The following is a 22,247-nucleotide window of genomic DNA, read 5'->3' as shown; positions in this document are numbered from 1 at the left end:
TCTCGATAAGAATTTTAGGCATGTTATAATCTAAAACATATTTTTTTAATTGTTAATGAGGAAGGTTTATTATGGGGAGACGGGCATTAACAACTAAAAAACAATGTTTCAGAATGAAATAAGTCCAAAAGACTTATCAAGAACTTAGGTGCTTCGTAATTTCAAAAATGATATTTTATGCTTATGTTTTTGAGTCTTAAAAATCGTCATATTTCGTTCTTTTTTCAGTTTTAAATTGTTTATAATTAGAAAACGATCAACTTTAGAGAAAAATTACAAAAGACCTTTTTTGTTTAGAATGACCTAAAAAATCTGAAATAAGACCTGCCCAGGTAGAATTTTTATTTATTTATAAAAAATGTCATTTTTAATTATTAATTAATTATAGTTAGAACAAGATTAGATCGGGCAACCCTTGTTTTTTGTAATTGTTAACATGCTAAATTACATATCCAATAATTTTTATGCATTAAACAGATCGGTGCAAATTGACCTTATATCGTATCTTAGACTATTATTAAATCTTCGATTAAATTATAGGTGTATGAAATGTATTTTGTGCACTCAAAGAAAGTGTGATTCAAATCTCCTATTAAGCAGTTGATCAATAGCATCTCTAATGGTTTTGAAATTTGACAGAAATGTAAGTATGAGCTCACATCCTCAAACCGGTCAATTGTATTTGTTGACTGTTATGATTGCTATGATTGTTATGTAGTATATCCTCTATCATAATTAAAGACTGGATTATATGCAAAATGCATATGCATATATATGCTGCATATTTCTCATGTTTTTCATAAATGCATATGCCTTGCATATTTGGAGATTTAAGAGCATATAAATGCATATTTTGATGGGAATTTACTCTACCCCATTTAAAAATAAGGTATATATTAGTAACATCAACATCCATTAAAATAAAATGTGAAAGTAAATATTTTGCTGTTAAGCTCCTTTGTTGTTGTACCCATAAACATAATGGGCGTTATTTATAGCTGCAGGTATCATTATCCGGATATTTAAGATTTATAGACTTCTCAGAATTTACAAATTACCTAAGTAAATACCGATTATATTTTGAATAACATTACAAATATTACCTGTACTTTCTGCTGGTGTCGGCCAACTATGAATTATTCTGGGAAAACCAACCAAAACGAAATTTTAAGGCAGCGTTGCCAATTTAGCTTATTTTATGCTAGATTTGGCATATTTTTGTGTTGTTTAGCTTATTTATTTCTTGTTTAGCATATAGCATATTTTCTAGCATATTAAATAATATAAAAATTATTTAGTAAAAATCGAAAATCTTCTAATTCAGAACAAATTTTTATGTTGGCCTTACAATTACTAAAACAACTTAGGAACTCTCTCACAGGAACTTGAAACTGATATCAGTGAGTCAAATCTGATTCCTAACAAAAAATGTTTAACCATTCACACATACACACCTACATCAGCAAATCCCTTCGCCTTCAATAATGTTTATATTAGTACTTATGTCTGTGGACCATGAGATTACTATTAACTACAGGATCATGTTTCAGCATTTTTTAAAACAAATAATTTATCTGTACTGGGTTATGCTTGCTATAGGGATTTTTTATTAGTTGATAATGGAATACCTACTGTTGAACTGATCATTCCATCATTCTTGTGAGGTTTGGCAAATACTATATTGGTCGAGTTGGCAACACTGTTTTAAGGGTAGGATAGATTATTTTATTTTATGAATGGTTAGTCTTAAATCAATCGCCGATTATTCAACTTTTGTGATTGCAAGTTATTGACTATACTGTGTAAAAAAATCATTTTATTATTATTGTGAAAATGCCTAAAGTAGCAAGGGAAAAATCAAGTCTTCTCAGAAGTTGGATTGGAAGTAACAATCATCTAAAAGTTATCGACAGTGAAAGTATGTTTTGCACCATTTGTGATAAAAAGGTAAGTTCTCCACTTCAATAGATTTTTAAACTTATCAAACTTCTTTGCACATCTATGTGTCTGTCTATTCTAAAATGACAAACCGTCCCATTTCTTCAAAAACTGTTTTTTAAAGTTCGCAACGGTTTGGCTTATACAGAGCGAGGTGTTGAGAGTGGCCCACCCTGTATACTACGGTACACTGACTGTACTTTATTGTTTGACGATTTCAATTTCACTTTGAGAAATAAAAAAAAATTGGGGGAGGTTTAAAAAGTTTGATCATTTTAATGTAGGTATCTATTTACGAAAACATCTAAAACATCATTATCATTATATTCCAGATTCCATGTCAAAAGAAATTCCAAGTAGTTCAACACATAAAAACTTCACTTCACCAAACTAAGCTATCAAAAAATGATAATAAACCTCGCCAGCAGATTCTACAGAACAGTTTGCAGATTCAGAATACGTCAGTTGGGCAAGAAACCTTTGCAAAGGATTTATGCCATTTTTTTTTGAACTGCAATATCCCTCTGCACAAGTTAGAACATAAATCGTGTCAAAACTTTTTAAAAACTTATTGCAAGATTAAAGATAAACCAGCTCAAATACCAAGTTCTTCAACTCTTCGGAAAAAATATGTCAGTGCATGTTACAAAGATGTGATGACGAGTATTAAAAATCAGTTAAAAGCCGATTATCTTTGGATTTCCGTCGACGAAACAACGGATACAAAGGGTCGACAAATTGCGAATCTAATTGTTGGAGTTCTTAACGACTCTGGCGATTTTAAAAACTCATACTTAATTAGTGTAAAATGTTTGGAAAAAACAAACTATGCTACAATAGCTAGATTTGTTAACGAATCCCTAACAAATTTTTTTTTACCTGATCAAGTACCATTTGAAAAAATATTATTAATGCTTAGTGATGCCGCCTCATATATGATGAAAGCTGCATCCAATCTTAAAATCTTTTTCCCTAATTTAATTCACTGTACATGTTTGGCGCACGGCCTAAACAGAGTTGCAGAGAAAGTTAGAATTGAATTTCCCAATGTAAACACCTTAATAAATAATGTAAAAAAAGTATTTCTGAAAGCACCACTACGTGTACAGGTATATAGGGAGATGCTTCCCGATATTCCTTTACCACCAGAACCAGTATTAACCAGATGGGGAACTTGGCTTAAAAGTGCTATATTTTTATCTGAACACTACGACGACATCAAAAGCGTTATTTCAAGTTTTGATCCGACTTGTACCGCTATTGATAACTGTCAAAATATTTTTAAAGAAAAGTCTATTAAAAATCAATTGTTGTATATAAAATCGAATTTCGATATCATTGAAAGTTCAATTACAAAATTAGAGGCTCAAAATTTATGTCTTCACAATAGTATGTCTATTGTTGATTCGGTTAAACAGAAAATAACAAATCTGAATGGGGAAATTGGAGTAAAAATTAAAGATAAACTTGATGACGTTTTAAACAAAAATGAGGGTTTCACTTTATTGCGTTCAATAAATAATATAATCAATTTTGGAAACTTCGATGAAAATATTAATATGGATCCGTCTCTAATAGCAAAGTTTAAATATGCCCCAATTACATCTTGTGACGTTGAGAGATCTTTTTCTGCCTATAAACAAATATTAACAGATAGAAGACATAATATTAGTTTAGAAAATATGAATCAATATATGATTATTTATTGTAACAATAAAAATATGTAAATTTGTTTTATTGTACTCTTTTTATAATATTAGTTTAGAAAATATGAATCAATATTGTAACAATAAAAATATGTACATTTATTTTATTGTACTCTTATTTATCTTGTGGTCAAAATAAAATATTTTGCCGTTTTATTTGTCACAAAACCTGAAGTTAAAAAAATATATTAAGAAATAATAATACAATTTGGTTTAAATTCAAACCTATTTATTTATTTTTATTATTTTTTATTTATTTATGTATTTAACGTAAACCATAAAATTATTCATATAAAAATAAGTGCATATATAAATGCATATTTGCATGTTAATTGTGCATATTCAGCTTGTTTTAAAATGCATATTGCATGCATATTTTAGACATTTTTTAGTGCATATTTTCCAGTCTCTAATCATAATTTTTGCCTTTGATATGTTTAATTGCAGACCAAATATTTGGCTTTCGTTTCCGCCCAGTCATATAAGATCAATCAGCTCTGCTTGACTATTTGCAAGAAGGGCCGTGCCATCTGCGAAACGTAGGTTGTTTATTTTATGACCATTTATTGAGATGCCCTTTTCCCATTCTTCAAGTGCTCTTCTCATAATATGCTCCACTTATATTAAATAATTGTGGAGATAGTATACATCCTTGTCTGGCACCCCATTCTGGATGAAATTCGTTTGAAATTGTATCAAGCACTTTACATATACTTTGTTAGTACCGTTTTTTGTCGGCCGTGCATCTTCGTTTTATTTCTTTATTAAGGTTTCTTAAACTAGCGTTTTCCCTTTCACTATGTACACCACTTTGACAAAGATTTCTTCTATTCTCAATGATTTTAAAGGTTTCATCTGCTATCTAGTGTTTCCGTTTTACAGAATTATTTATCATTGGGCGATCAATTGGTGTTGTTATACAATATTTAACAGTCTCTCATATTTCTTGTGATGTTCCGTTATGAATAGAGGGCATCATTTTATGTACTTCCTGGAGAAGGTCGCCCTTCTTTCTTAGTTATATCCTTGTTGTCTCCCTTCGTTTGTTGGGCGCTTAAAGTTTAAGCTTTACTTTAGCTACGAGGAGAGTATGATCGGATCCGCATATCGCCCCTGAATATGATCTGACTGTTTGAATTGACGATCTCCAGCGAATATTGGTGAGGATGTAATCTATGTGATTTCTAAACCTATCTCCAGGACTCCGACGTTAAACTATTCTCTTAAAGGGATCTACTTCGTGTCATCCTAATTTTACAATTTAATCATATTACCATATAATTTAAAGGTTAGTAACCAAAAATCTGTCTAGTTTTAACTCCTATCAGGATGTTTCACTGATGATGGTCCGACTGGATCAAAACCGTTCTAAAGATTTGTAATCTATTTGGATGATTTTAATTTTTTTTTAATAAAAAATATACCATCATACATTAGAAGTTTTTTACTTCATTGTAAGTTTATTTAATTAAACTATAGTAGGTATACATAGTGTAGTCAATGAGGGTATTTGACTCCGAATTCCGTTCTTATTCACCAATTTGTACTTGATATTTTCAGAGTAAGTAGGGAATAGCTCACGAAACAAAGTCTACCGTATGCCAAAATATGCTTTTACCTTAGAGTGGTTCCCACCCCTCCTCGGAGCTAGAAATTTATTTGGTCAATATAACTAACCTCGTGAGTCATTAGAGGACCTAATTGTAAGCAAAAAATGTTCTATAATTTGTTTTGGAAACTCAATACTTTTTGAGTTATTCGTGATTGCAGATTTGCCGTTTTTTACGAGTAACTTTGCGAGTAAAAAATAGAGATTTGCTTTTTCAGAAATATTTTAGTTTTAATACAAAGCGAGATATGGTAGGTCAAAGGAGACTTTTTTGTGAATGCTCGAATGGGTGGATTCAACTTGAAATATCAGAAAAATGATCGACTTTACGGGTATAATGCTGGGAACACTTTTTCTAGTGCTTGAAAAGACCTTTAAAATGAGCACAAACTAAGCGAGATACGGCACAAAAAATATTGATCACTCATGTATTTTAAGAAAAAATGAGCAGTAGATTTTTTAACCCCGCATGCACCAGAATTTTAATACATCATTTTCCTTCTACAATATCTTTTATTTTGTGTATTCAAAAAGATCTATAAAAAATTAGATCAGATTATAGAACATTTTTAAATTTTCTTAAAAATCTGCCTTTTTCTCCGTGTAACTCGAAAGATAAGAGATACGAAAAAATGATTCAGTGCAAGAATGTAGGGTTTTTTGACAAAAATTTTATTTTTTTAGGTTAGGGTTGTTTTTAAGGGCTAAAATATGAAAAAGCGAAAAATAACTGATACCGATATAAAATTGATTTAACCCCTTCGCGCCGGACCGTCATACGGCAAGTCGCACCTATATACGGATTCGCGCGCTTACTGAGTGGATGACCGTTATCGGTTAAAATACATTATCACACTACACCACAACTAATTAAAGGTGGGTTTTCCCACCTCTAGATTTGAATAACGACATTCGGATCGAACAAAAATTACTTGATGATCATAATATGATGATATGATATATAAATATAATGAAATAACCAATCATAATATGATGCATACGATTGCGCCGCCGTATATGGTGAACACAAACTCATGATGCACCCGTGTGCATCACCGTACGTCGCATCGCGTTCGTAGCGGACAGTAGTGATGTTGAAAAAGTAACTATTCGTTACAAAGTACTCGTTACTTACGAATACAGAAAGTAACGATTACCATACAGAGAGGCAAATCGTTACTTTGATTACTTCGTACCAATCGTATCAGAGGGAGTACCTATTTTGAGTATTGTATCTACAATCGGTTGATATCGGAGTCGGACCGGTATTCCACGAGTGTTCGGTATCAGTAGTTAACTAAAATTTTATCTATGAAGGGCGAAGTCTATGAAGAGTTTTAGGTACAGGATTACAGGGCGCTGAGAAGTAGCTGAAACAGAAGGCTAGAAGAACGCTGAAGAATATTATTTAACAAAGCATGCACCCAAAAACAGATGTCTATACGATTTGTCGAGGTAGATAATTCACAGAATTTCACAAATGTTAGTTCCTTTGAAAATAAAAATACAACACATTAGATTTTAATAATAAATACACACTATTGACGTATTCGTGTTCAGCAATTCCAAAAACCATCGAGTAATTTGATTGCATCAGTTAAGTGCCAAAACCCTCGAAACTATAGATGACGTAACAGCAGTAACCCTGGGCACCAGGTGATTCGGAGGTTGGTTCTGATTGCGTACTCGTGTTCAGTGATCCCAAAACCCCCAAATAACAAAATCGGACCCTTAATATACTCATTTTGACATGTTTATGTACTTTTGGGAACACAGGGTCACTACAGGAGGAAATAAAACGTAGATGTGATCTAGCAAAAGTCGCCACAGCAAAAATGACCACAATATGGAAGGACTGTCAAATTTCAAGAGCATTAAAGATGAGGTTGATCAACTGCTTAATATTCCCAATACTGACTTACGGATGTGAATCTTGGACCCTGAGAAATTCGGAAAGAAGAAAGATAGACGCCACTGAAATGTTCTGTTGGAGACGAATGCTACGAATTCCTTGGACCGACCATAGAACAAATAATTCGATTTTAAGAGAGCTAAAAGTTAGCCAACGGCTCTCCGGTAAAGTCGATCTCCAACAATTAAAATACTTTGGACATGTTATGAGAGCCAACACAGAAAACATGGAAAGACTCATTATACAAGGAAAGGTGGAAAGCCGAAGATCACGAGGAAGATCCCCAACAAGATGGATCGATCAGATTAGAGGAATATGCAAAAGACCTATGCATGAGTTAAAAGAAATGGCCAGAGACAGAGATCTTTGGAGACGGACAATACACGACATCACGTCGACCACTACACTCCCTCCGGGGGGTCACGATTGAAGAGAGAGATGTACTTTTGGATGCATTTTATACTGCAATTATGCATTTACACCCATTTTTCTATTGAAAACTTTTTCCTGTTTCACTATTTCTCTAAAAATCATTTATTTTTTCCTAAATGCCTTGGTCTATGTGCATTTTATTGTTATGATCCAATAATCTAAAATAATATCTGCCCGGGCCAAAAAAATTAGTAGAATTTATAAAAAAAATTCATTTTTAATTATTAATTAGTCTGGACAAAATTATGTCTGGCACCCTTTGTTTTTAATAATTTTTAACATAATAGATTACATATCATTTAATTTCTATCCGTTAAATAGATCGGTGAAGGTCGTTGTTATATTATCGGATCTTATACTGAAATACTGAGAAATGCGATTCTCGATATGATTACCGGTACTCAAATACAAAAGTAACACAAGTAATCAAAGTAACGAATACTGTAAATGATTAATTACTTTATACAAAAGTAACGATTTGTAACGAATACTCGAAAGTAACTATAATCGACATCACTAGCGGACAGTCAAGCATGATGCACACGGCTGCATCACCCTATGGAAGGAGTTAAAATAGATATTAAATTAATGAAAAATATTAGTAAATCACTTTTTTATACATTATATTATCATAGGGGCTGGTTTATAAGGGTTAAATTATTCAGACAACCAACAATAATGTCTTATAGTATAAAAAGACCTTTATTTAACTTTATAAAATTCTACTAAAGCCTAAAAAGTACTTTAATTGACGTAACAACTAGTTTTATTTAATTTTTGAAATAAGGGGTAGTTTTCGCCCCTAAAAATAATAATATATTGGCATAGGTTAGACTTTGAATTAGGAGTTAAATAGAGCCTATTCCAAAAATTTCAACAAAATTTATGCATTAGGATAGAAATCGGAGGTAATATCCTATTTCTGCTCTCATTGACTGGAGTAACAGATAACTGCTGGGATGTTCCCTTTTAATTTATTATTGTTAAAACAATATTTCAGTAGTGTTCAGTTTAATCATTCTTTAAAACTTTTCGCCATATATTTGCTTTTAATACAAGATTTGCATTCTTTTTAAAATGTAACGCTAAATTCTAAAATCGTTTCTCGATTCTGATTTGCATAATCCTAACATAATAATTTATTTTGAGTTCAGGAGCCCTAGAAGATGCGATGATAAAAGCCCTCGAGCACGACCGATGCGATTTTGTAAAATTACTCTTAGAAAATGGTGTCAGCATGAGAAAATTTTTGACAATACCTCGGCTCGAAAACTTGTACAACTCCAAACAAGGACCTAGCAATACATTAGGATATATACTCAGGGACGTACGCCCTCACATTCCACCGGGTTACATATATACTTTACACGATATTGGATTGGTGATAAATAAATTAATGGGTGGAGCTTATAGGTAAGAAATTGTATAAGAATTTTAACATATCCTAGTCGTTACACCTAGTAAACTTGAATTATAAATTTAATTGTTAACGTAACCTTTCTTCTATAGTTGTCTCGTAGGTAAATGTAGGTCCGAGATTCTTCAGAAGTTTGGCTAATTCATACGTCTAAGTTTGGCTACGTTGTATTAGTTCCCCATATTTTTTTGAGATTTTTTGTTCAGTGACTTTGAGTATAATACCAAAGACGCCAAATTAGACACTAAAGATATTTTTTACTATTTTTAAGTGGATAGCTAGGGCAATTGTCTCGAAATAAACTGAGAAAGATAAAACTGAAGATAAATAAAAAGAATCTGGAAGAAAAGAAGATTATGTGTCCGAGATATTCTAACTTTCTCCTTTTAATGGTATACATCACCTCTCGTTATTTCCCCATTCTTCGTATTACGGTCTCGTTGGTTATCTTGTCCGTCCATGATATCCTTAGGATTGGCCTGTATAGCCACGTCTCGAAGGCTTCAAGTTTTTTCTCCATCGCTTCTTTGAGTATCCAGGATTCAACTCCGTAGTATAATATTGAGAAGATATAACATCGTAGGAACCTTACTTTTATCTCCAGATTAAGGTTGTGGCTTTTAAAAAGTTTGGCCATGATATTTAATGCAGTCCTAGCCTTCTCTATTCTACATTTTATTTCTTGTGAGCAATCCCATTGTTCATTTACTATTGTTCCAAGATAGGTATACTGTTTTACTCGGTCCACTGGTGTATTCTTGATAAGCAGTTGGGTGTCTCTAATTTTATTTTTGCTGATGACCATAAATTTAGTTTTTGATATATTTACTTGTAGTCCAAATCTTTCACTTACTTCGTTTACTTTGGTTATTAGTTGATGTAAACTGTTCAAACTGTCTGCAAAAATAACGGTGTCGTCTGCATAGCGGATGTTGTTTAGGCGTTTTCCATTTAGGAGTATTCCATGTTCACAATTTTCCAAGGCTTCACTAAATATTTCCTCTGGATATAGGTTAAATAATATAGGTGAAAGTATACATCCTTGTCTATCGCCTCGTAGAATCTGGATGGCTTCCGTTGGTTCATCTCCAAGATTTGTTCTTATTGTGGCTGATTGGTTCCAGTACGCCGGTCTTTATCATCCATTTGGGCTATTGTTAGAACATCCATCATTTTTCATCATTTCCAAAAATAACGGTGTCGTCTGCATAGCGGATGTTGTTTAGGCGTTCTCCATTTAGGAGTATTCCATGTTCACAATTTTCCAAGGCTTCACTAAATATTTCCTCTGAATATAGGTTAAATAATATAGGTGAAAGTATACATCCTTGTCTATCGCCTCGTAGAATCTGGATGGCTTCCGTTGGTTCATCTCCAAGATTTGTTCTTATTGTGGCTGATTGGTTCCAGTACGCCGGTCTTTATCATCCATTTGGGCTTTTGTTAGAACATATATCATTTTTCGGTGTTAAACTGTATCAAATGCATTTTGGTAGTCCACAAAGCAGGTGTAAATATCGCAAGTCATATTTCTGCATCTTTGAAATAATACCTGTAGACTAAACAGTGCATCTCTTCTACCTACGCCTTTCATGAATTCAAACTGTGTGTCTTGTATTCTCTCTTCGCATAGCTTGTATATTCTGCGATGTATAATTTTAAGAAAATGTTTTAATGTATGAAATAATAATGTTTACATGTTAACATATAATGTTAACATATAATGTTTTTAGTGTTAGAACATTCTCGAGAATGAAAAACCAGAGAATATTCTCGAGAATATTCTCGATATTGAGAATTTTCTGAGAATAAAACCTGTGACGCACTTAGGGATATTGTTGAAGATGAAATAGGGTATTAAGAATCACCAAATTATATACAAAATTATGAGACTAAACAGTGTTCTTTATTTATAAACAAAATACAAAAACAACAGAGAACACAAAATTTATTTGATAAAAAAATGAAAGTTTCTTCTTAACAACAAATTTAATAATGGAAGTACTGGATGTGGTGATTTAATCAGAAAACATGAGGCCTTAGGTTCAGAATCTATTTCTATCATTAGCTCATCCTGGTCATCTACATTCTGCATTTCAATGTACTGATGAGAAGTTGTGGAATTTTATTTTTCACGAGTCGTCAGATCAAGGGGCATTTAGACGGGCTAGTTTTTGAAGCAATATATTGCCGAAAATATAATATATTTGGTATGTTTCTGGCAACATTACAGCCATATAATGAAAATATCGCCGTTTGGCTGAGTCATGTGGCCGAAATCTTACTGGTATTTGAACACTATTGCAGTGCCTGATGCGTTGCCGATAAAGTCGAACTGCTGTGGAAAATTTTGCATGTTGCTCTGTATTTCCTCTTTATTTCCTGTACTCTGTTGAAATTTAATTTGGTTTTGTCAAAACATACAAAGAAAAGATGAATACGTGGTCAAATAAAATCACAATAAGGTTTATTAGTGTAGTACATTTAAGTCCAGAGTTGTGGAACTTGGCATACTTCTGGAACGATGAGACAAATGGAAGAGTAGTGCACCCTGAATAAATACATTAAACTAAAACTGTTAGTACCTAGTACCTATATATAAATAACAATTGCTAATCTTGTTGAGATTGGTATTGCGTTTCTCATGTTTGATTTTTCTTCTCTATTCTTGGCCCTATCATATTTATTAATAGTTCGAAATCACTTGACATTCTTGTAAAATTCTTAAACAAATAATTGTCTAGCAATATTTCCATAGTTAAATTACTCATTGTTTCGCGTTTACTTAGAAAAGCGGGATTCTACATTTTCCGTTTTTCATTTTTCTTTTTTTATGTCTTAGCACGATTAATTACGAAGCAACTCTGAAGAGTTGGCCGAGAATATTCTCGAGAATATTCTCTTGAGAATATTCTCTTGAGAATATTCTCTTCTTACATTACTAGGCTCAATAGACTTAGCCTATATTCTCCGCACTTTTTTGCTCCCTGTTTCTTTGGTAACCTAATAAATTCTGAAACTAGCCAATCTTTTGGGATATTGCCTGTGTCATAGATATTATTGAAGATTTTACATATATTCTTAAAGATTCATCATCAAGAAGTTTAATAAATTCAGATTGTACTCTCCTTCAGATTGGACTTCAGATTGGTCCTGGAGCTCTCTCTTCTTTTTGTGATGTTATGGCTGCTCGTATTTCTACCACTAGTAGGTATAGGTGGTCCTGTTTCCGTAGGTATTGGGGACTGGTTCTCCCTTTCATCAAAAAATAAATTTCTTATGTAATTTTTCCAGTTACTATCGATACTCTCTTTGTCCACGATTATCTCTCCATTCACTCCATTGTCATTAACAGGTTTACTTATTTTTCTGTTTTTACATTTGCCTATAATTTCTCTTACCTTCTTATGCACGTTAAAGTCATCGTATTTACTTTGTAGAATTTCGATTTTTTGGCATTTTTCTCCAGTTCTTTCTATTTGGCTTCTCTGATCTTTCTCTGTATCTCTCGTTGTAATGTTTTATACATGGAGTTATCGTTCTTGTTTTTCCTTCTTTCTTCCATTAGTTGCAGAATCTCTTTCGTCATCCATGTCTTATTCTTACCTTCTTCGTTCTTCATAAAATTGTCTTTAATGTCGTCTATCGTTTTATTAGGGGATTCTATCTTATCTTCTGTGCTTTCCGTTGTATTATCTATTTCATTGAATTTTCTATTTAATGTTTTGCTGAATCGTTCGAATCCCCCGGACTGTACTTTTCCTCTGATTATATTTAAATCACGGCACTTGTCTAGTCGGAAGTGCATAATAATATCATTAGAAAAGGATTCTACAGTATTTAGCATCTAGTTGGTTTCGAGTGGAAGCCATTAATTTCAAATCATCCATATACAACAGATGATTAAGCTTCGCCACCAAATTGTTGTTATTTTTGATGCTAAAATCTGCGTCAGTGGAGTTCAATAGCTGAGAAAGTGGGTTCATAGCTAGACAGAACCACAGTGGACTCAACGAATCTCCTTGAAACAGGCTCCGGCTGAATAGTTTCAATTTGGATGTTATTTTCACCAGGTGTTTGAAGGTGAATTTTAGTCTTCCACTCTGTCATGTCATTATGTGCTTTAAAAAGGTCACTATATTATAATCGACTTTATAATATATTCTCAATATTCTTCTTAATATTATTATTCTTTTTGTGTAGGCATGACTTTGTCTGTTTTTGTCAATGTTCCTCCAGTAAGTTGTTGTTCCATCGTTTTCGTGATTTTCCCACTGGTTAGGACTACACTAACCGTCTCTCGCCATCTTTACTACTCTATTTGTTGTCATTCGGCTTATGTGGTCGTTCCATTCTATCTTCTGTTTCTTAACCAGTTATTAATGTTCTCCACCTTGCGTCTCCATCGTATCTCTAGCTCTCCCTCATAGTATTTTACCATCGATTTTTCGAAGTGTTGTCATATATGTAGTTTCTAGCATTTGTTTTGTTCTCTCTGTCTCAGGTCGTGTTTCTGCTGCTTATATTATTATTGGTCTGATGACTGTTTTGTAGATTCTGTCTTTCATTTCTTTCCCAATATTTTTATTTCTCCATGTTGTTTCATTCAGACAAACTGCGGCTGTGTTTGCTCTATTTGCTCAGCAAACATTGAAATTTTAATGATGAAAAATCCTAAGAAGGTTCTATGGGGGAATAAAAGAGCAAGGTGTGTGGCTCGGCCGTTCGAACTTTGAGTTTGGGGAACCTGGCATTGTAAAATTCATTAAAGTAGCACGCCTTAGAGAAATGTGCAACAGCCAGAAAAGCTTTTGACCGAAGAGAGCCGATGGGACAACGAGCCAGTGGAAGACCGAGACTTTGGTGTCAAGGCAACCTAGAGCACGATTTAAAATCTATTGTAGTTAGAGCATGTAGAAGAGTTGCCAGAGACAGGGGTGAATGGAGGATTGCTCTGAAGAAGGCTTTGGCTCACAACGAGCTCTGATGCCACTGATTATGATGATTCTTTTTTTTTTGGCGCAGATGAAAACGAGATCGAGAGAAATCAGAAAACAGTGACGCAAAGATAAAGCTGATTACATCTCTCAAATATGCAGAGAGATAGAGGAACATGGCTGTCGAAATGAACCGAGGCACTTATTCCAGAAGATCAAACTCCTTACCAGAGAATTTAAACTTCAAACGTGGTCTGTAATAGATAAGGAAGGTAATTTAAAGACCGATACTGATGAAATGTTGAAAACGTGGCGAAACTACTGTGGCGAGCTATATAAAAATAACGAGGTATCAGCAGAAAATCAGTGGCCTTCTGACTACCCTAGAGAACCTACTGTCTTACTCGCTGAAGTCAAAGATGCAATTAAATCACTAGAGAGAAATAAATCCCCAGGCATTGATTCAATACCATGTGAAATACTACAGTTACTAGGTGACAAAGGATTACATATCACCAATTTTATCTGTGTCGCTGTTTGGAATTCAGGAAAATGGCCATCTGATTGGTGTACCTCAATTTATATCCCACTACACAAAAAAGGAACTACTACCAGATGTGAAAACTACCGCACACTGTCACTAATAACACATGCTAGTAAAATCTTGTTGCATACCATCAAAAACAGATTAAAAACCTATCTACATTACCAAATACCTCAGGAACAAGCGGGGATTGTAAAGGGTAAAGGTACAAGGGAACAAATCCTGAACCTGAGACAACTCATTGAAAAGTCTAGAGAATTTCAAGTACCTATGATTATATGCTTCGTTGACTACCAAAAGGCATTTGATTGTGTAAGCTGGATAAATCTTTGGTAAATTTTAATAGAAATGGGCGCACCAATGCACCTGGTGACACTTATTAAAAATCTGTACCAGTCTAATATAGCGACAGTACGACTAGATTAGAAGTTCTCAAACCAATTCAAGACCGAGAGAGGTGTTAGACAAGGATGCGTGTTGTCTCCTGATTTATTTAACATTTATGGTGAACATGTCATGAGGATGGTTTTAGAAGGATGGGCCGGTGGAGTAACAGTAGCTGGTAGGAAAATCTCCAATTTAAGATTTACTGATGACACTACACTTATAGCAGCAAATGAGCAAGAAATGTTTGATCTTCTGCGAAGAGTTGAGTACGAAAGCAATAAAGTTGGTCTGAAAATCAATAAAGCTAAGACAAAAATAATGGTGGTCGACAGATTTGACACTATTCAACTGACTAACATATTACAGGAATGCCAGATAGTAAACACCTTTGTCTATCTCGGGTCTAGTATAACTAACGATGGTAACTGTGAAACAGAAGTTCGGAGACGTATTGGTATGGCAAAAAATGCGATGAGTCGCCTAACTAAAGTTTGAAAAGACAGATCTATCTCTCAAAATATCAAGATGAGACTGGTGAATGCCCTTGTATTCTCAATATTTCTATACGTAGCAGAGACTTGGACTCTTCGCGCATGCGAGAGCCAAAAAATTGATGCCTTTGAGATGTGGTACTGGAGAAGAATGCTGCGCATGCCTACCTTGGACAGCTCACTCATAGGACAAACGTTTCCATTCTAAACCAACTCAATATTAAAAAAAGGCGATTCACAATATGTCTGCAACGAATTCTGCAATTCTTTGGTCACGTGGTTCGCAGAGGTGACGATAGTTTGGAGAGATTAATTGTTTCTGGAAACGTTCCGGGGAGAAAATCAAGAGGACGATCACCAACTAGATGGTCTGACCAAATAAAGCATTCAGCTGGAAACTCATTCTGCGAAGCTCTTAGAGCAGCTGAAGATAGAGACCAAGGGAGAAACATTGTTAGGAATATTGGAAGAAATCACGATCCTCAGTAATGGGGAAACGACAGGAGAGAGAGAGAGAGAGAGAGATGAAAACACTTTTTCTCCAGCATCAACTTGACAACTTTTACCAGCAATTTTTTTATAGTTAAGAGGCTTAGCGAGCAAAACGTTCCTGCACTTTCGTTAAATCTATTAACAATTATTATCCATTGTCTGCTTCATTGTTTGTAAATTTTAAAACGTTATAAATTAGTTTTCGCGTTTGATGATTTACAACTTTTTGCATATTACAACGTTAGAACACTGCTCTGTGAATTCCCACAAGTTTTCCCCACTTACTTTCCGAATGTTGCCACTGCGCACCAAGCTAGCTTCTCTTTATTAACATGGGCTAGTGTAAGTTTTGTGTAATCAAATAACAGTTATTAGTTTCAATGATTAAGCCAATTACTAGTATACAAAACGTATCATACTATAATATTTATTCCTTTTTTTCCTAGGGCTCTATATACACGAAGAAAATTTAGGCCTATTTATGCAAAAATTATGAACAAAGGACACAGTATGGCGCATACTTCAGGTAGAAATTTAGGCGCAATGGGACTCATACCTGGATGTATACCAGGCGCAGCGAGTCCGTGTTTATTTGATTATCCTTTTAACGAACTACTGGTAAGTCTATTGTCTAATCACATTATATACTCTTATTTACTTGTTTATACAAACTTACATTAATTACTACAATAGTAAAAGCCCTAAAAGTTCAACTTCAATAAAAACATGGATTCATGATTTTATGTGAAAAATTCAGAAACGTTACATATCGTTCTTCTTCTTCTTCTTCCTCTTTATAAGCAATTCTGCTTGTTCATTGGCGGATTGATACCTCTATGGAAGGTTGTCACTCCATATTTTGCGCGGTCGGCCGATACTTCTTCTACCGATTGGTAATTTATCTCTTGCTATTTTGACCACACGTGTCTCCCCCATTCTGGTTATGTGGTTGTTCCATTCTTTTTTTCTATTTACTGTCCATTCGTTTATACACTGTACGTTAGTTACATTGTCTTCTAATATCTTCGCTCCTCTTTCGATCTCTCAGTGTATTTCCTGTAATTCTTCTCAGTACTCTGATCTCTGCCGTTTCCAGTAGTCTTTGTGCTGTGGCTGTATCGGGTCTTGTTTCTGATGCATATGTCAATATTGGTCTTACACTGGCTTTATAAATTCTTGACTTCATCTCAGTGTTAATATGTCGGTGTCGCCATATAGTGTTATTAAGGCATCCTGCCAATCTATTTGCTTTTTGTACTTGATTTCTCACTTCTTTGTCTAGGTCTCCGTAACTTGACAATGTAATTCCGAGGTATTTTACTTCCATTACCTGTTCAATACTGTTACTATCAATTTCTATTTTGCATCTGATTGGTTCTTTACTGATTACTATTATTTTGGTTTTCTGAGATGAAATTGTCATATTGAATTCTTTTGCTCTTATGTTAAATCTGTGGACTAATCTTTGCAGACCATCTTCATCTTGGGCTATCAATATTGCGTCGTCTGCGTAGCAGAGTATTTTTACTTCTTTGCTTGCCATTCTATATCCTCTTCCTTTGTTGACGTTTTTGATGATTTCATCCGTGATTAAATTGAAAAGCATAGGACTCAATGAGTCTCCCTGTCTTATTCCGCTGTCTATATCTATAGGTTCTGTAAGTTGTCCATCTATTCTGACTTCCATTTTGTTGTTTTGGTAGATGTTCTCAATAGTTTTTATGATATCTAGAAGGACTTCTCTATTATACAGAAGATGGATTACATCTTTGAGTCTTATTCTGTCAAATGCTTTCTTTAAGTCAATTCTGGTCTATTATACTCTAGTGATTTCTCAGTAATTTGCTTTATGACGAATATTGCATCTGTATACGATCTTCCAGTAAGAAAACCCTGTTGTTCATCTGCTAAACTTATCCTCTGATTCATTACGTCTTGTAAGATTTTAGTTGTAAGTTTTAGGGTAGTATTTAACAAGTTTATACCTCTGTAGTTTTGTGGCTGCTTTTTATCTCCTTTTTTGAATAGTAGAATTAGTTCGCTCGTTCTCCATTCTTCCGGTATTTTATTGTGTTTTATGATTTTGTTAATTAATGTTGTTAATTTTTCTGTCATTGCTGCTCCACAATATTTCAGTAATTCGTTTGGTATTCCATCCTTACCTGCAGCTTTTCTGTTCTTCAGCTTTTCGAGTGTTTTTCGTACTTCCTGTGCACTTCCTGTGTGATGTATTAACATCTTCATTTGTGGTAATTTCTGGTGTTTCCGGTTCTAGCATCATTTGTTCTTCCTCTGCATAGAGCTTTTTTAGATAGTCAATCCATGTATCCTTTTCTATGTGTTTTGGTTCTATTAGTTCCTTTACCTTCGTTCTTTGACCTCTTATAAAGCGCCATATTTCCTTTTGGAGACCATAAAAATCATGTTCCATTTCTTTCGAAAACCGTTCCCAGTGATCATTTTTGATTCTTATTACTACTGAATGTGTTTCGTTTCTTATAGTCTTATAATTATCATATGCCTCTTGTGTTTTACTTGACATGTATTTTAGGTAAGCATTTTTCTTCTCTTTACATTTTTCCTTCACTTCTGTACAAAACCATGGAGTTCTTCATCTTGGAAGCGATTTATTTTTATTAATGTTTCTTTCACCAAGAACTTCCTTGGCGCGTTACATATCGTTAATATAATATATTATTTGCAATAGGAACTCCTACATACATACCCATGTCGTTTCTGATACTTAGGTACAGGCGCGGATACAGAGGGGTTCAATGGGGCTTTAGACCTTCCTATTGTATTTAATCTTTAAATATTATTTTTTGACAGTTTTACAATTTCCCGACTTCAGCAAAGGAACTGCTACACATTATCATTTTGTATAACTATTTTACGCAGAATGCTTAATTTTAATTATTAATTTATGCAACAATATGTTTTCCACATTTTAAACAATGAATAATATGTCAGAATGCATTCACGCAACAGCCGAGCCTATGTGGCAACATTGGAACATCAAATACAGTTTATTTACTGTTTTAATTCGTTTGTTTTCTATACTTCCACAAAATTTATTATATCTAAGTGACTACAGCTGTTTCGGCGGAGTGCCTTTCTCAAGTAATATAGTTTACAATGTGTTTGCCTTTTTAATCTTCAACTGAAGAGGTTGAGGAGTGGGGAGCTGTTTGTCTCGAGTTGGTCATTCATTTTTTTTTTTTTTTTTTTATTGTTAGATAAAATGAACTTCCATCAAGTAACGGTCGAATCCATCAATGTTTTAATTCGGTTTGGGTGTTGCAAAATTAGCGGTATTCCATCCAATATCTTACCGGGGGCTGTCAGGCCTTTGGTGCAACTGAATATAAGGAACGACATGACTCAGTATGAAAGATCCTTCATTAGGAGATAGCTATCAAAGTATGACTTCTCCAAACCATCCCTCCACCATATTATTAATACGTCCCTGAGAGTGCGCTTGAGAATGACAACTGCAAGTTAAACTGAGACTGCCGACAAAACAGTGGCACATAATAGAACAGATCTCATATTAGTTAATAAATTCATGAGGCAAACAACACTAATTGACGTGACATTTCCTAACAACAATAATCTGCATGTCAATTATAACGAAAAATCGCCAAGTACGGAGATGGAAGTATCCAGACAATACCCATTATTCTCTCTACTACTGGAAACATTCCGAAGAACCTCTAGAAAACATAAAATAGTTGGGTTTGCATAAACATCTGTATATACCATGCTGAAAGCTATACCACTTTCAACGTCCAGATTATATATTATATACGAACATTTTTGAAAGATACTCCAGCATACCAAGTCACCTAGGGCTCGATAGCACGGAAAGAGTCCCACCAGAGCTCAATCCTTTCGATACCGTAAGTATCTGGGATGAGTGAATTTTCCCCTTAGAGGAAGTAAGAGCTGAATGGCTAAATCTGAAATAATAATAGTAACGCCTGTTCCGCACTTAGCTACCCATTTTGAGTTATAAAGTGGTCAAAAAACGGATAAAGAAAGTCTTCAGCAGAAAAGAAGAACACTTCTCAAAAAGGCAAAAAAATATCATCCAATCAATGCAGTAGAGAGAATAACATTATCGCGATATATAGGAGGAAGAGGACTTATGAGCATAGGCGAGCAACTTTACAAACAGCTTGCTAATTTAAGGACCTATTGTCGAACGCAGGCTGACATATGCTTTAAATCGCGCAATTTGCACAGTAGATGAAACAGCGCGGCTTAAACTGATGAAACAAGCAATGAGCATAAACCACCTTTCTAAGCAAGAGTGAGATGATGAGTAAAGCTCTGCACGGGCGACATCTCAATGAGATCAGCCAAGAATATGTCGGCAATATAGATTCGAACTATTGGTTGACATCAGGAAGGATGTTTGCCGAAACAGAGGGTTATTCCAACTACTGGTAGTATTGGTCATTCAAGGTCAGATTAGTCCAACAAAAAATTACCTGAAATATATAGTTAAAGACCCTTAAGTCCAAAATTACAAATGCCGATAGGGCTGTCAAGCAAAAAGAAACTATCCATCTTACCGCAGGCTTCCAGGCGTTAGTCGATACTGATTATAAAGAACGTCATAACTCAGTAGGAAAGATTAATCACCAGGAATTAGCCAATAAACTGGGACTTCTCCAAACCGACCATCTCCCTTGTTATCAATACGTAAATTGTTATCTCCTGACAGAATGCTTGAAAACGACAAATACAAGCTATGCTGGCACTGCACTGTTCCCAGAGCCTTAGATAGAGCTTGAGCCGTATGACTAAATCTGGATAATAAAATAATATTAATAATAATATTTTCGGGAAGTCTAGCCCCTCCTATAATGAATTTCTTGATCCGCGCCTGCTTAAGTACTAGGTGGTCTGATAATAGTGGTCCTTTAGAAATAAATATCAGGTTTTCCAAAAAATGTTATTTTATTTGATAGAGCCTTTTTTAGCACAATACAACGACTACAGCTATTTTCCAATTTCTTTATGTCGTCCGAACAATACGATTCTGGAAACTCTGCAAGTAGGCATTTGTTTCCTCAATTATCTCTTCGTTCAAGCTGATTGATTTTTTTTATTTACGAGCCCCGTCTCTTCAGATTTGGAACATATAATAATCGGAGGGGGCCAAATCAGGAGAATAAGTCGGATGAGAAAGCAATTCGTGAAAAGTCCAATTCATGAATTTTTGTCCTTAAAGATGGTCAATTAAAATTATGCCTTTTAATTCCCAAAATACAGTGGCATTTCCGTAACTTTTCGAGCCATTATACCACTCTTGGCCGCTTCGAACCACTTTTGCTGGCTTCAGTCCACTGTCTGCGTTCATTCTGTTCTCTGATGTGTATCAGTAGGTCCAAGTTTCATCAATGCGACGGATTGTGCTTCATAAGGTCCAGAAATTGCTGAGAAGTGGAAGTGGTCACACGATCCTGTTTTTCGTCAATGGTCTGCAAACGCGGCATCCATCGGTAGGATAATTTTTCCATATTCAAAACTTCGTTCAAAAGATGGCTATAGATCGTCCCAAACCTTTTTTTCAGTGCGTCACAGATTATAAAATTGTTTCGTAACGCATTACAGTTGGAAGTGACAGAAAAAAACTTACCTCTGTGGTTATTATACATTGAACTTAGAAAATTATGTATTCCTTGACGGGTATATGCATATTAAAACAGATTTATACTTATAGATGCATAATTGGTTGTCGATTAAAATAATCTTAAATAGATAACCAATCAATGAGCAGAGTAAAGATAATGTGACACAAAAATAATCGATCATATGGTAAAATGACAATTGTAATTTCTAGGTTAGTATTTTTCAGCGACGGAAATATAAATATTTTATGTTATTGGTATATTCGCACACTGTATAGTGAAATTTGATTTTATATTTACTTATTTTTACATTAAAATATTTTAAATATTAATATTCTGACAAATATTTGTATAAATATTGATGTTTATATAAATGTAAATATTCTGAAAACTGTCAGAATTAACTAAAATATCATTTAATAATTTGCGGCATTCTTAAAATCCTATATGACGTCAAAATTAATGACGAACTGAAAAAAGGGTTTGGGATCCACTATAGTGCTCTCTTTACTAATTCTTGTAGCATCTGCCAACTCACGCACTTTCACTTTACGATCAGCTAGAGCTAAAACCATTTCATGGACATTTGTTACATTTTACGGTGCAAGAGCATTAGCAGCAAAGAGCATTAGTCTTATAACAGTTATTCAGTTTTTCTTTTGTTTCCTTCGAGGTTTTATGTCTCAAATAATAACGTTTAATGAGAGATCGAAAATCGTGTTTCTTCTCATCATCGTCATTTT

At 34.2% G+C, this 22,247-nt stretch overlaps 1 protein-coding gene across 12 annotated transcripts in view; it reads left to right on the top strand.

Annotated features, from left to right (window-relative positions):
• Positions 1-22,247, top strand: part of LOC114331473 (transient receptor potential cation channel trpm) — a 1,429,758-nt gene that overhangs the window by 1,276,642 nt on the left and 130,869 nt on the right. For all 12 annotated transcript variants that reach the window (XM_050642920.1, XM_050642916.1, XM_050642919.1 and 9 more), the window contains 2 exons: positions 8,752-9,010; positions 16,312-16,483. In XM_050642920.1, the coding sequence (XP_050498877.1) occupies positions 8,752-9,010; positions 16,312-16,483 (431 nt within the window). The remainder of the gene's footprint in view (positions 1-8,751; positions 9,011-16,311; positions 16,484-22,247) is intronic.

The sequence above is a fragment of the Diabrotica virgifera genome, chromosome 2, assembly GCF_917563875.1.
Source record: "Diabrotica virgifera virgifera chromosome 2, PGI_DIABVI_V3a".
NCBI classification, from domain to species: Eukaryota; Metazoa; Arthropoda; class Insecta; order Coleoptera; family Chrysomelidae; genus Diabrotica; species Diabrotica virgifera.
Note: the sequence above shows the minus strand (reverse complement) of the source record. Positions and strands in the feature narration are given on the sequence as shown.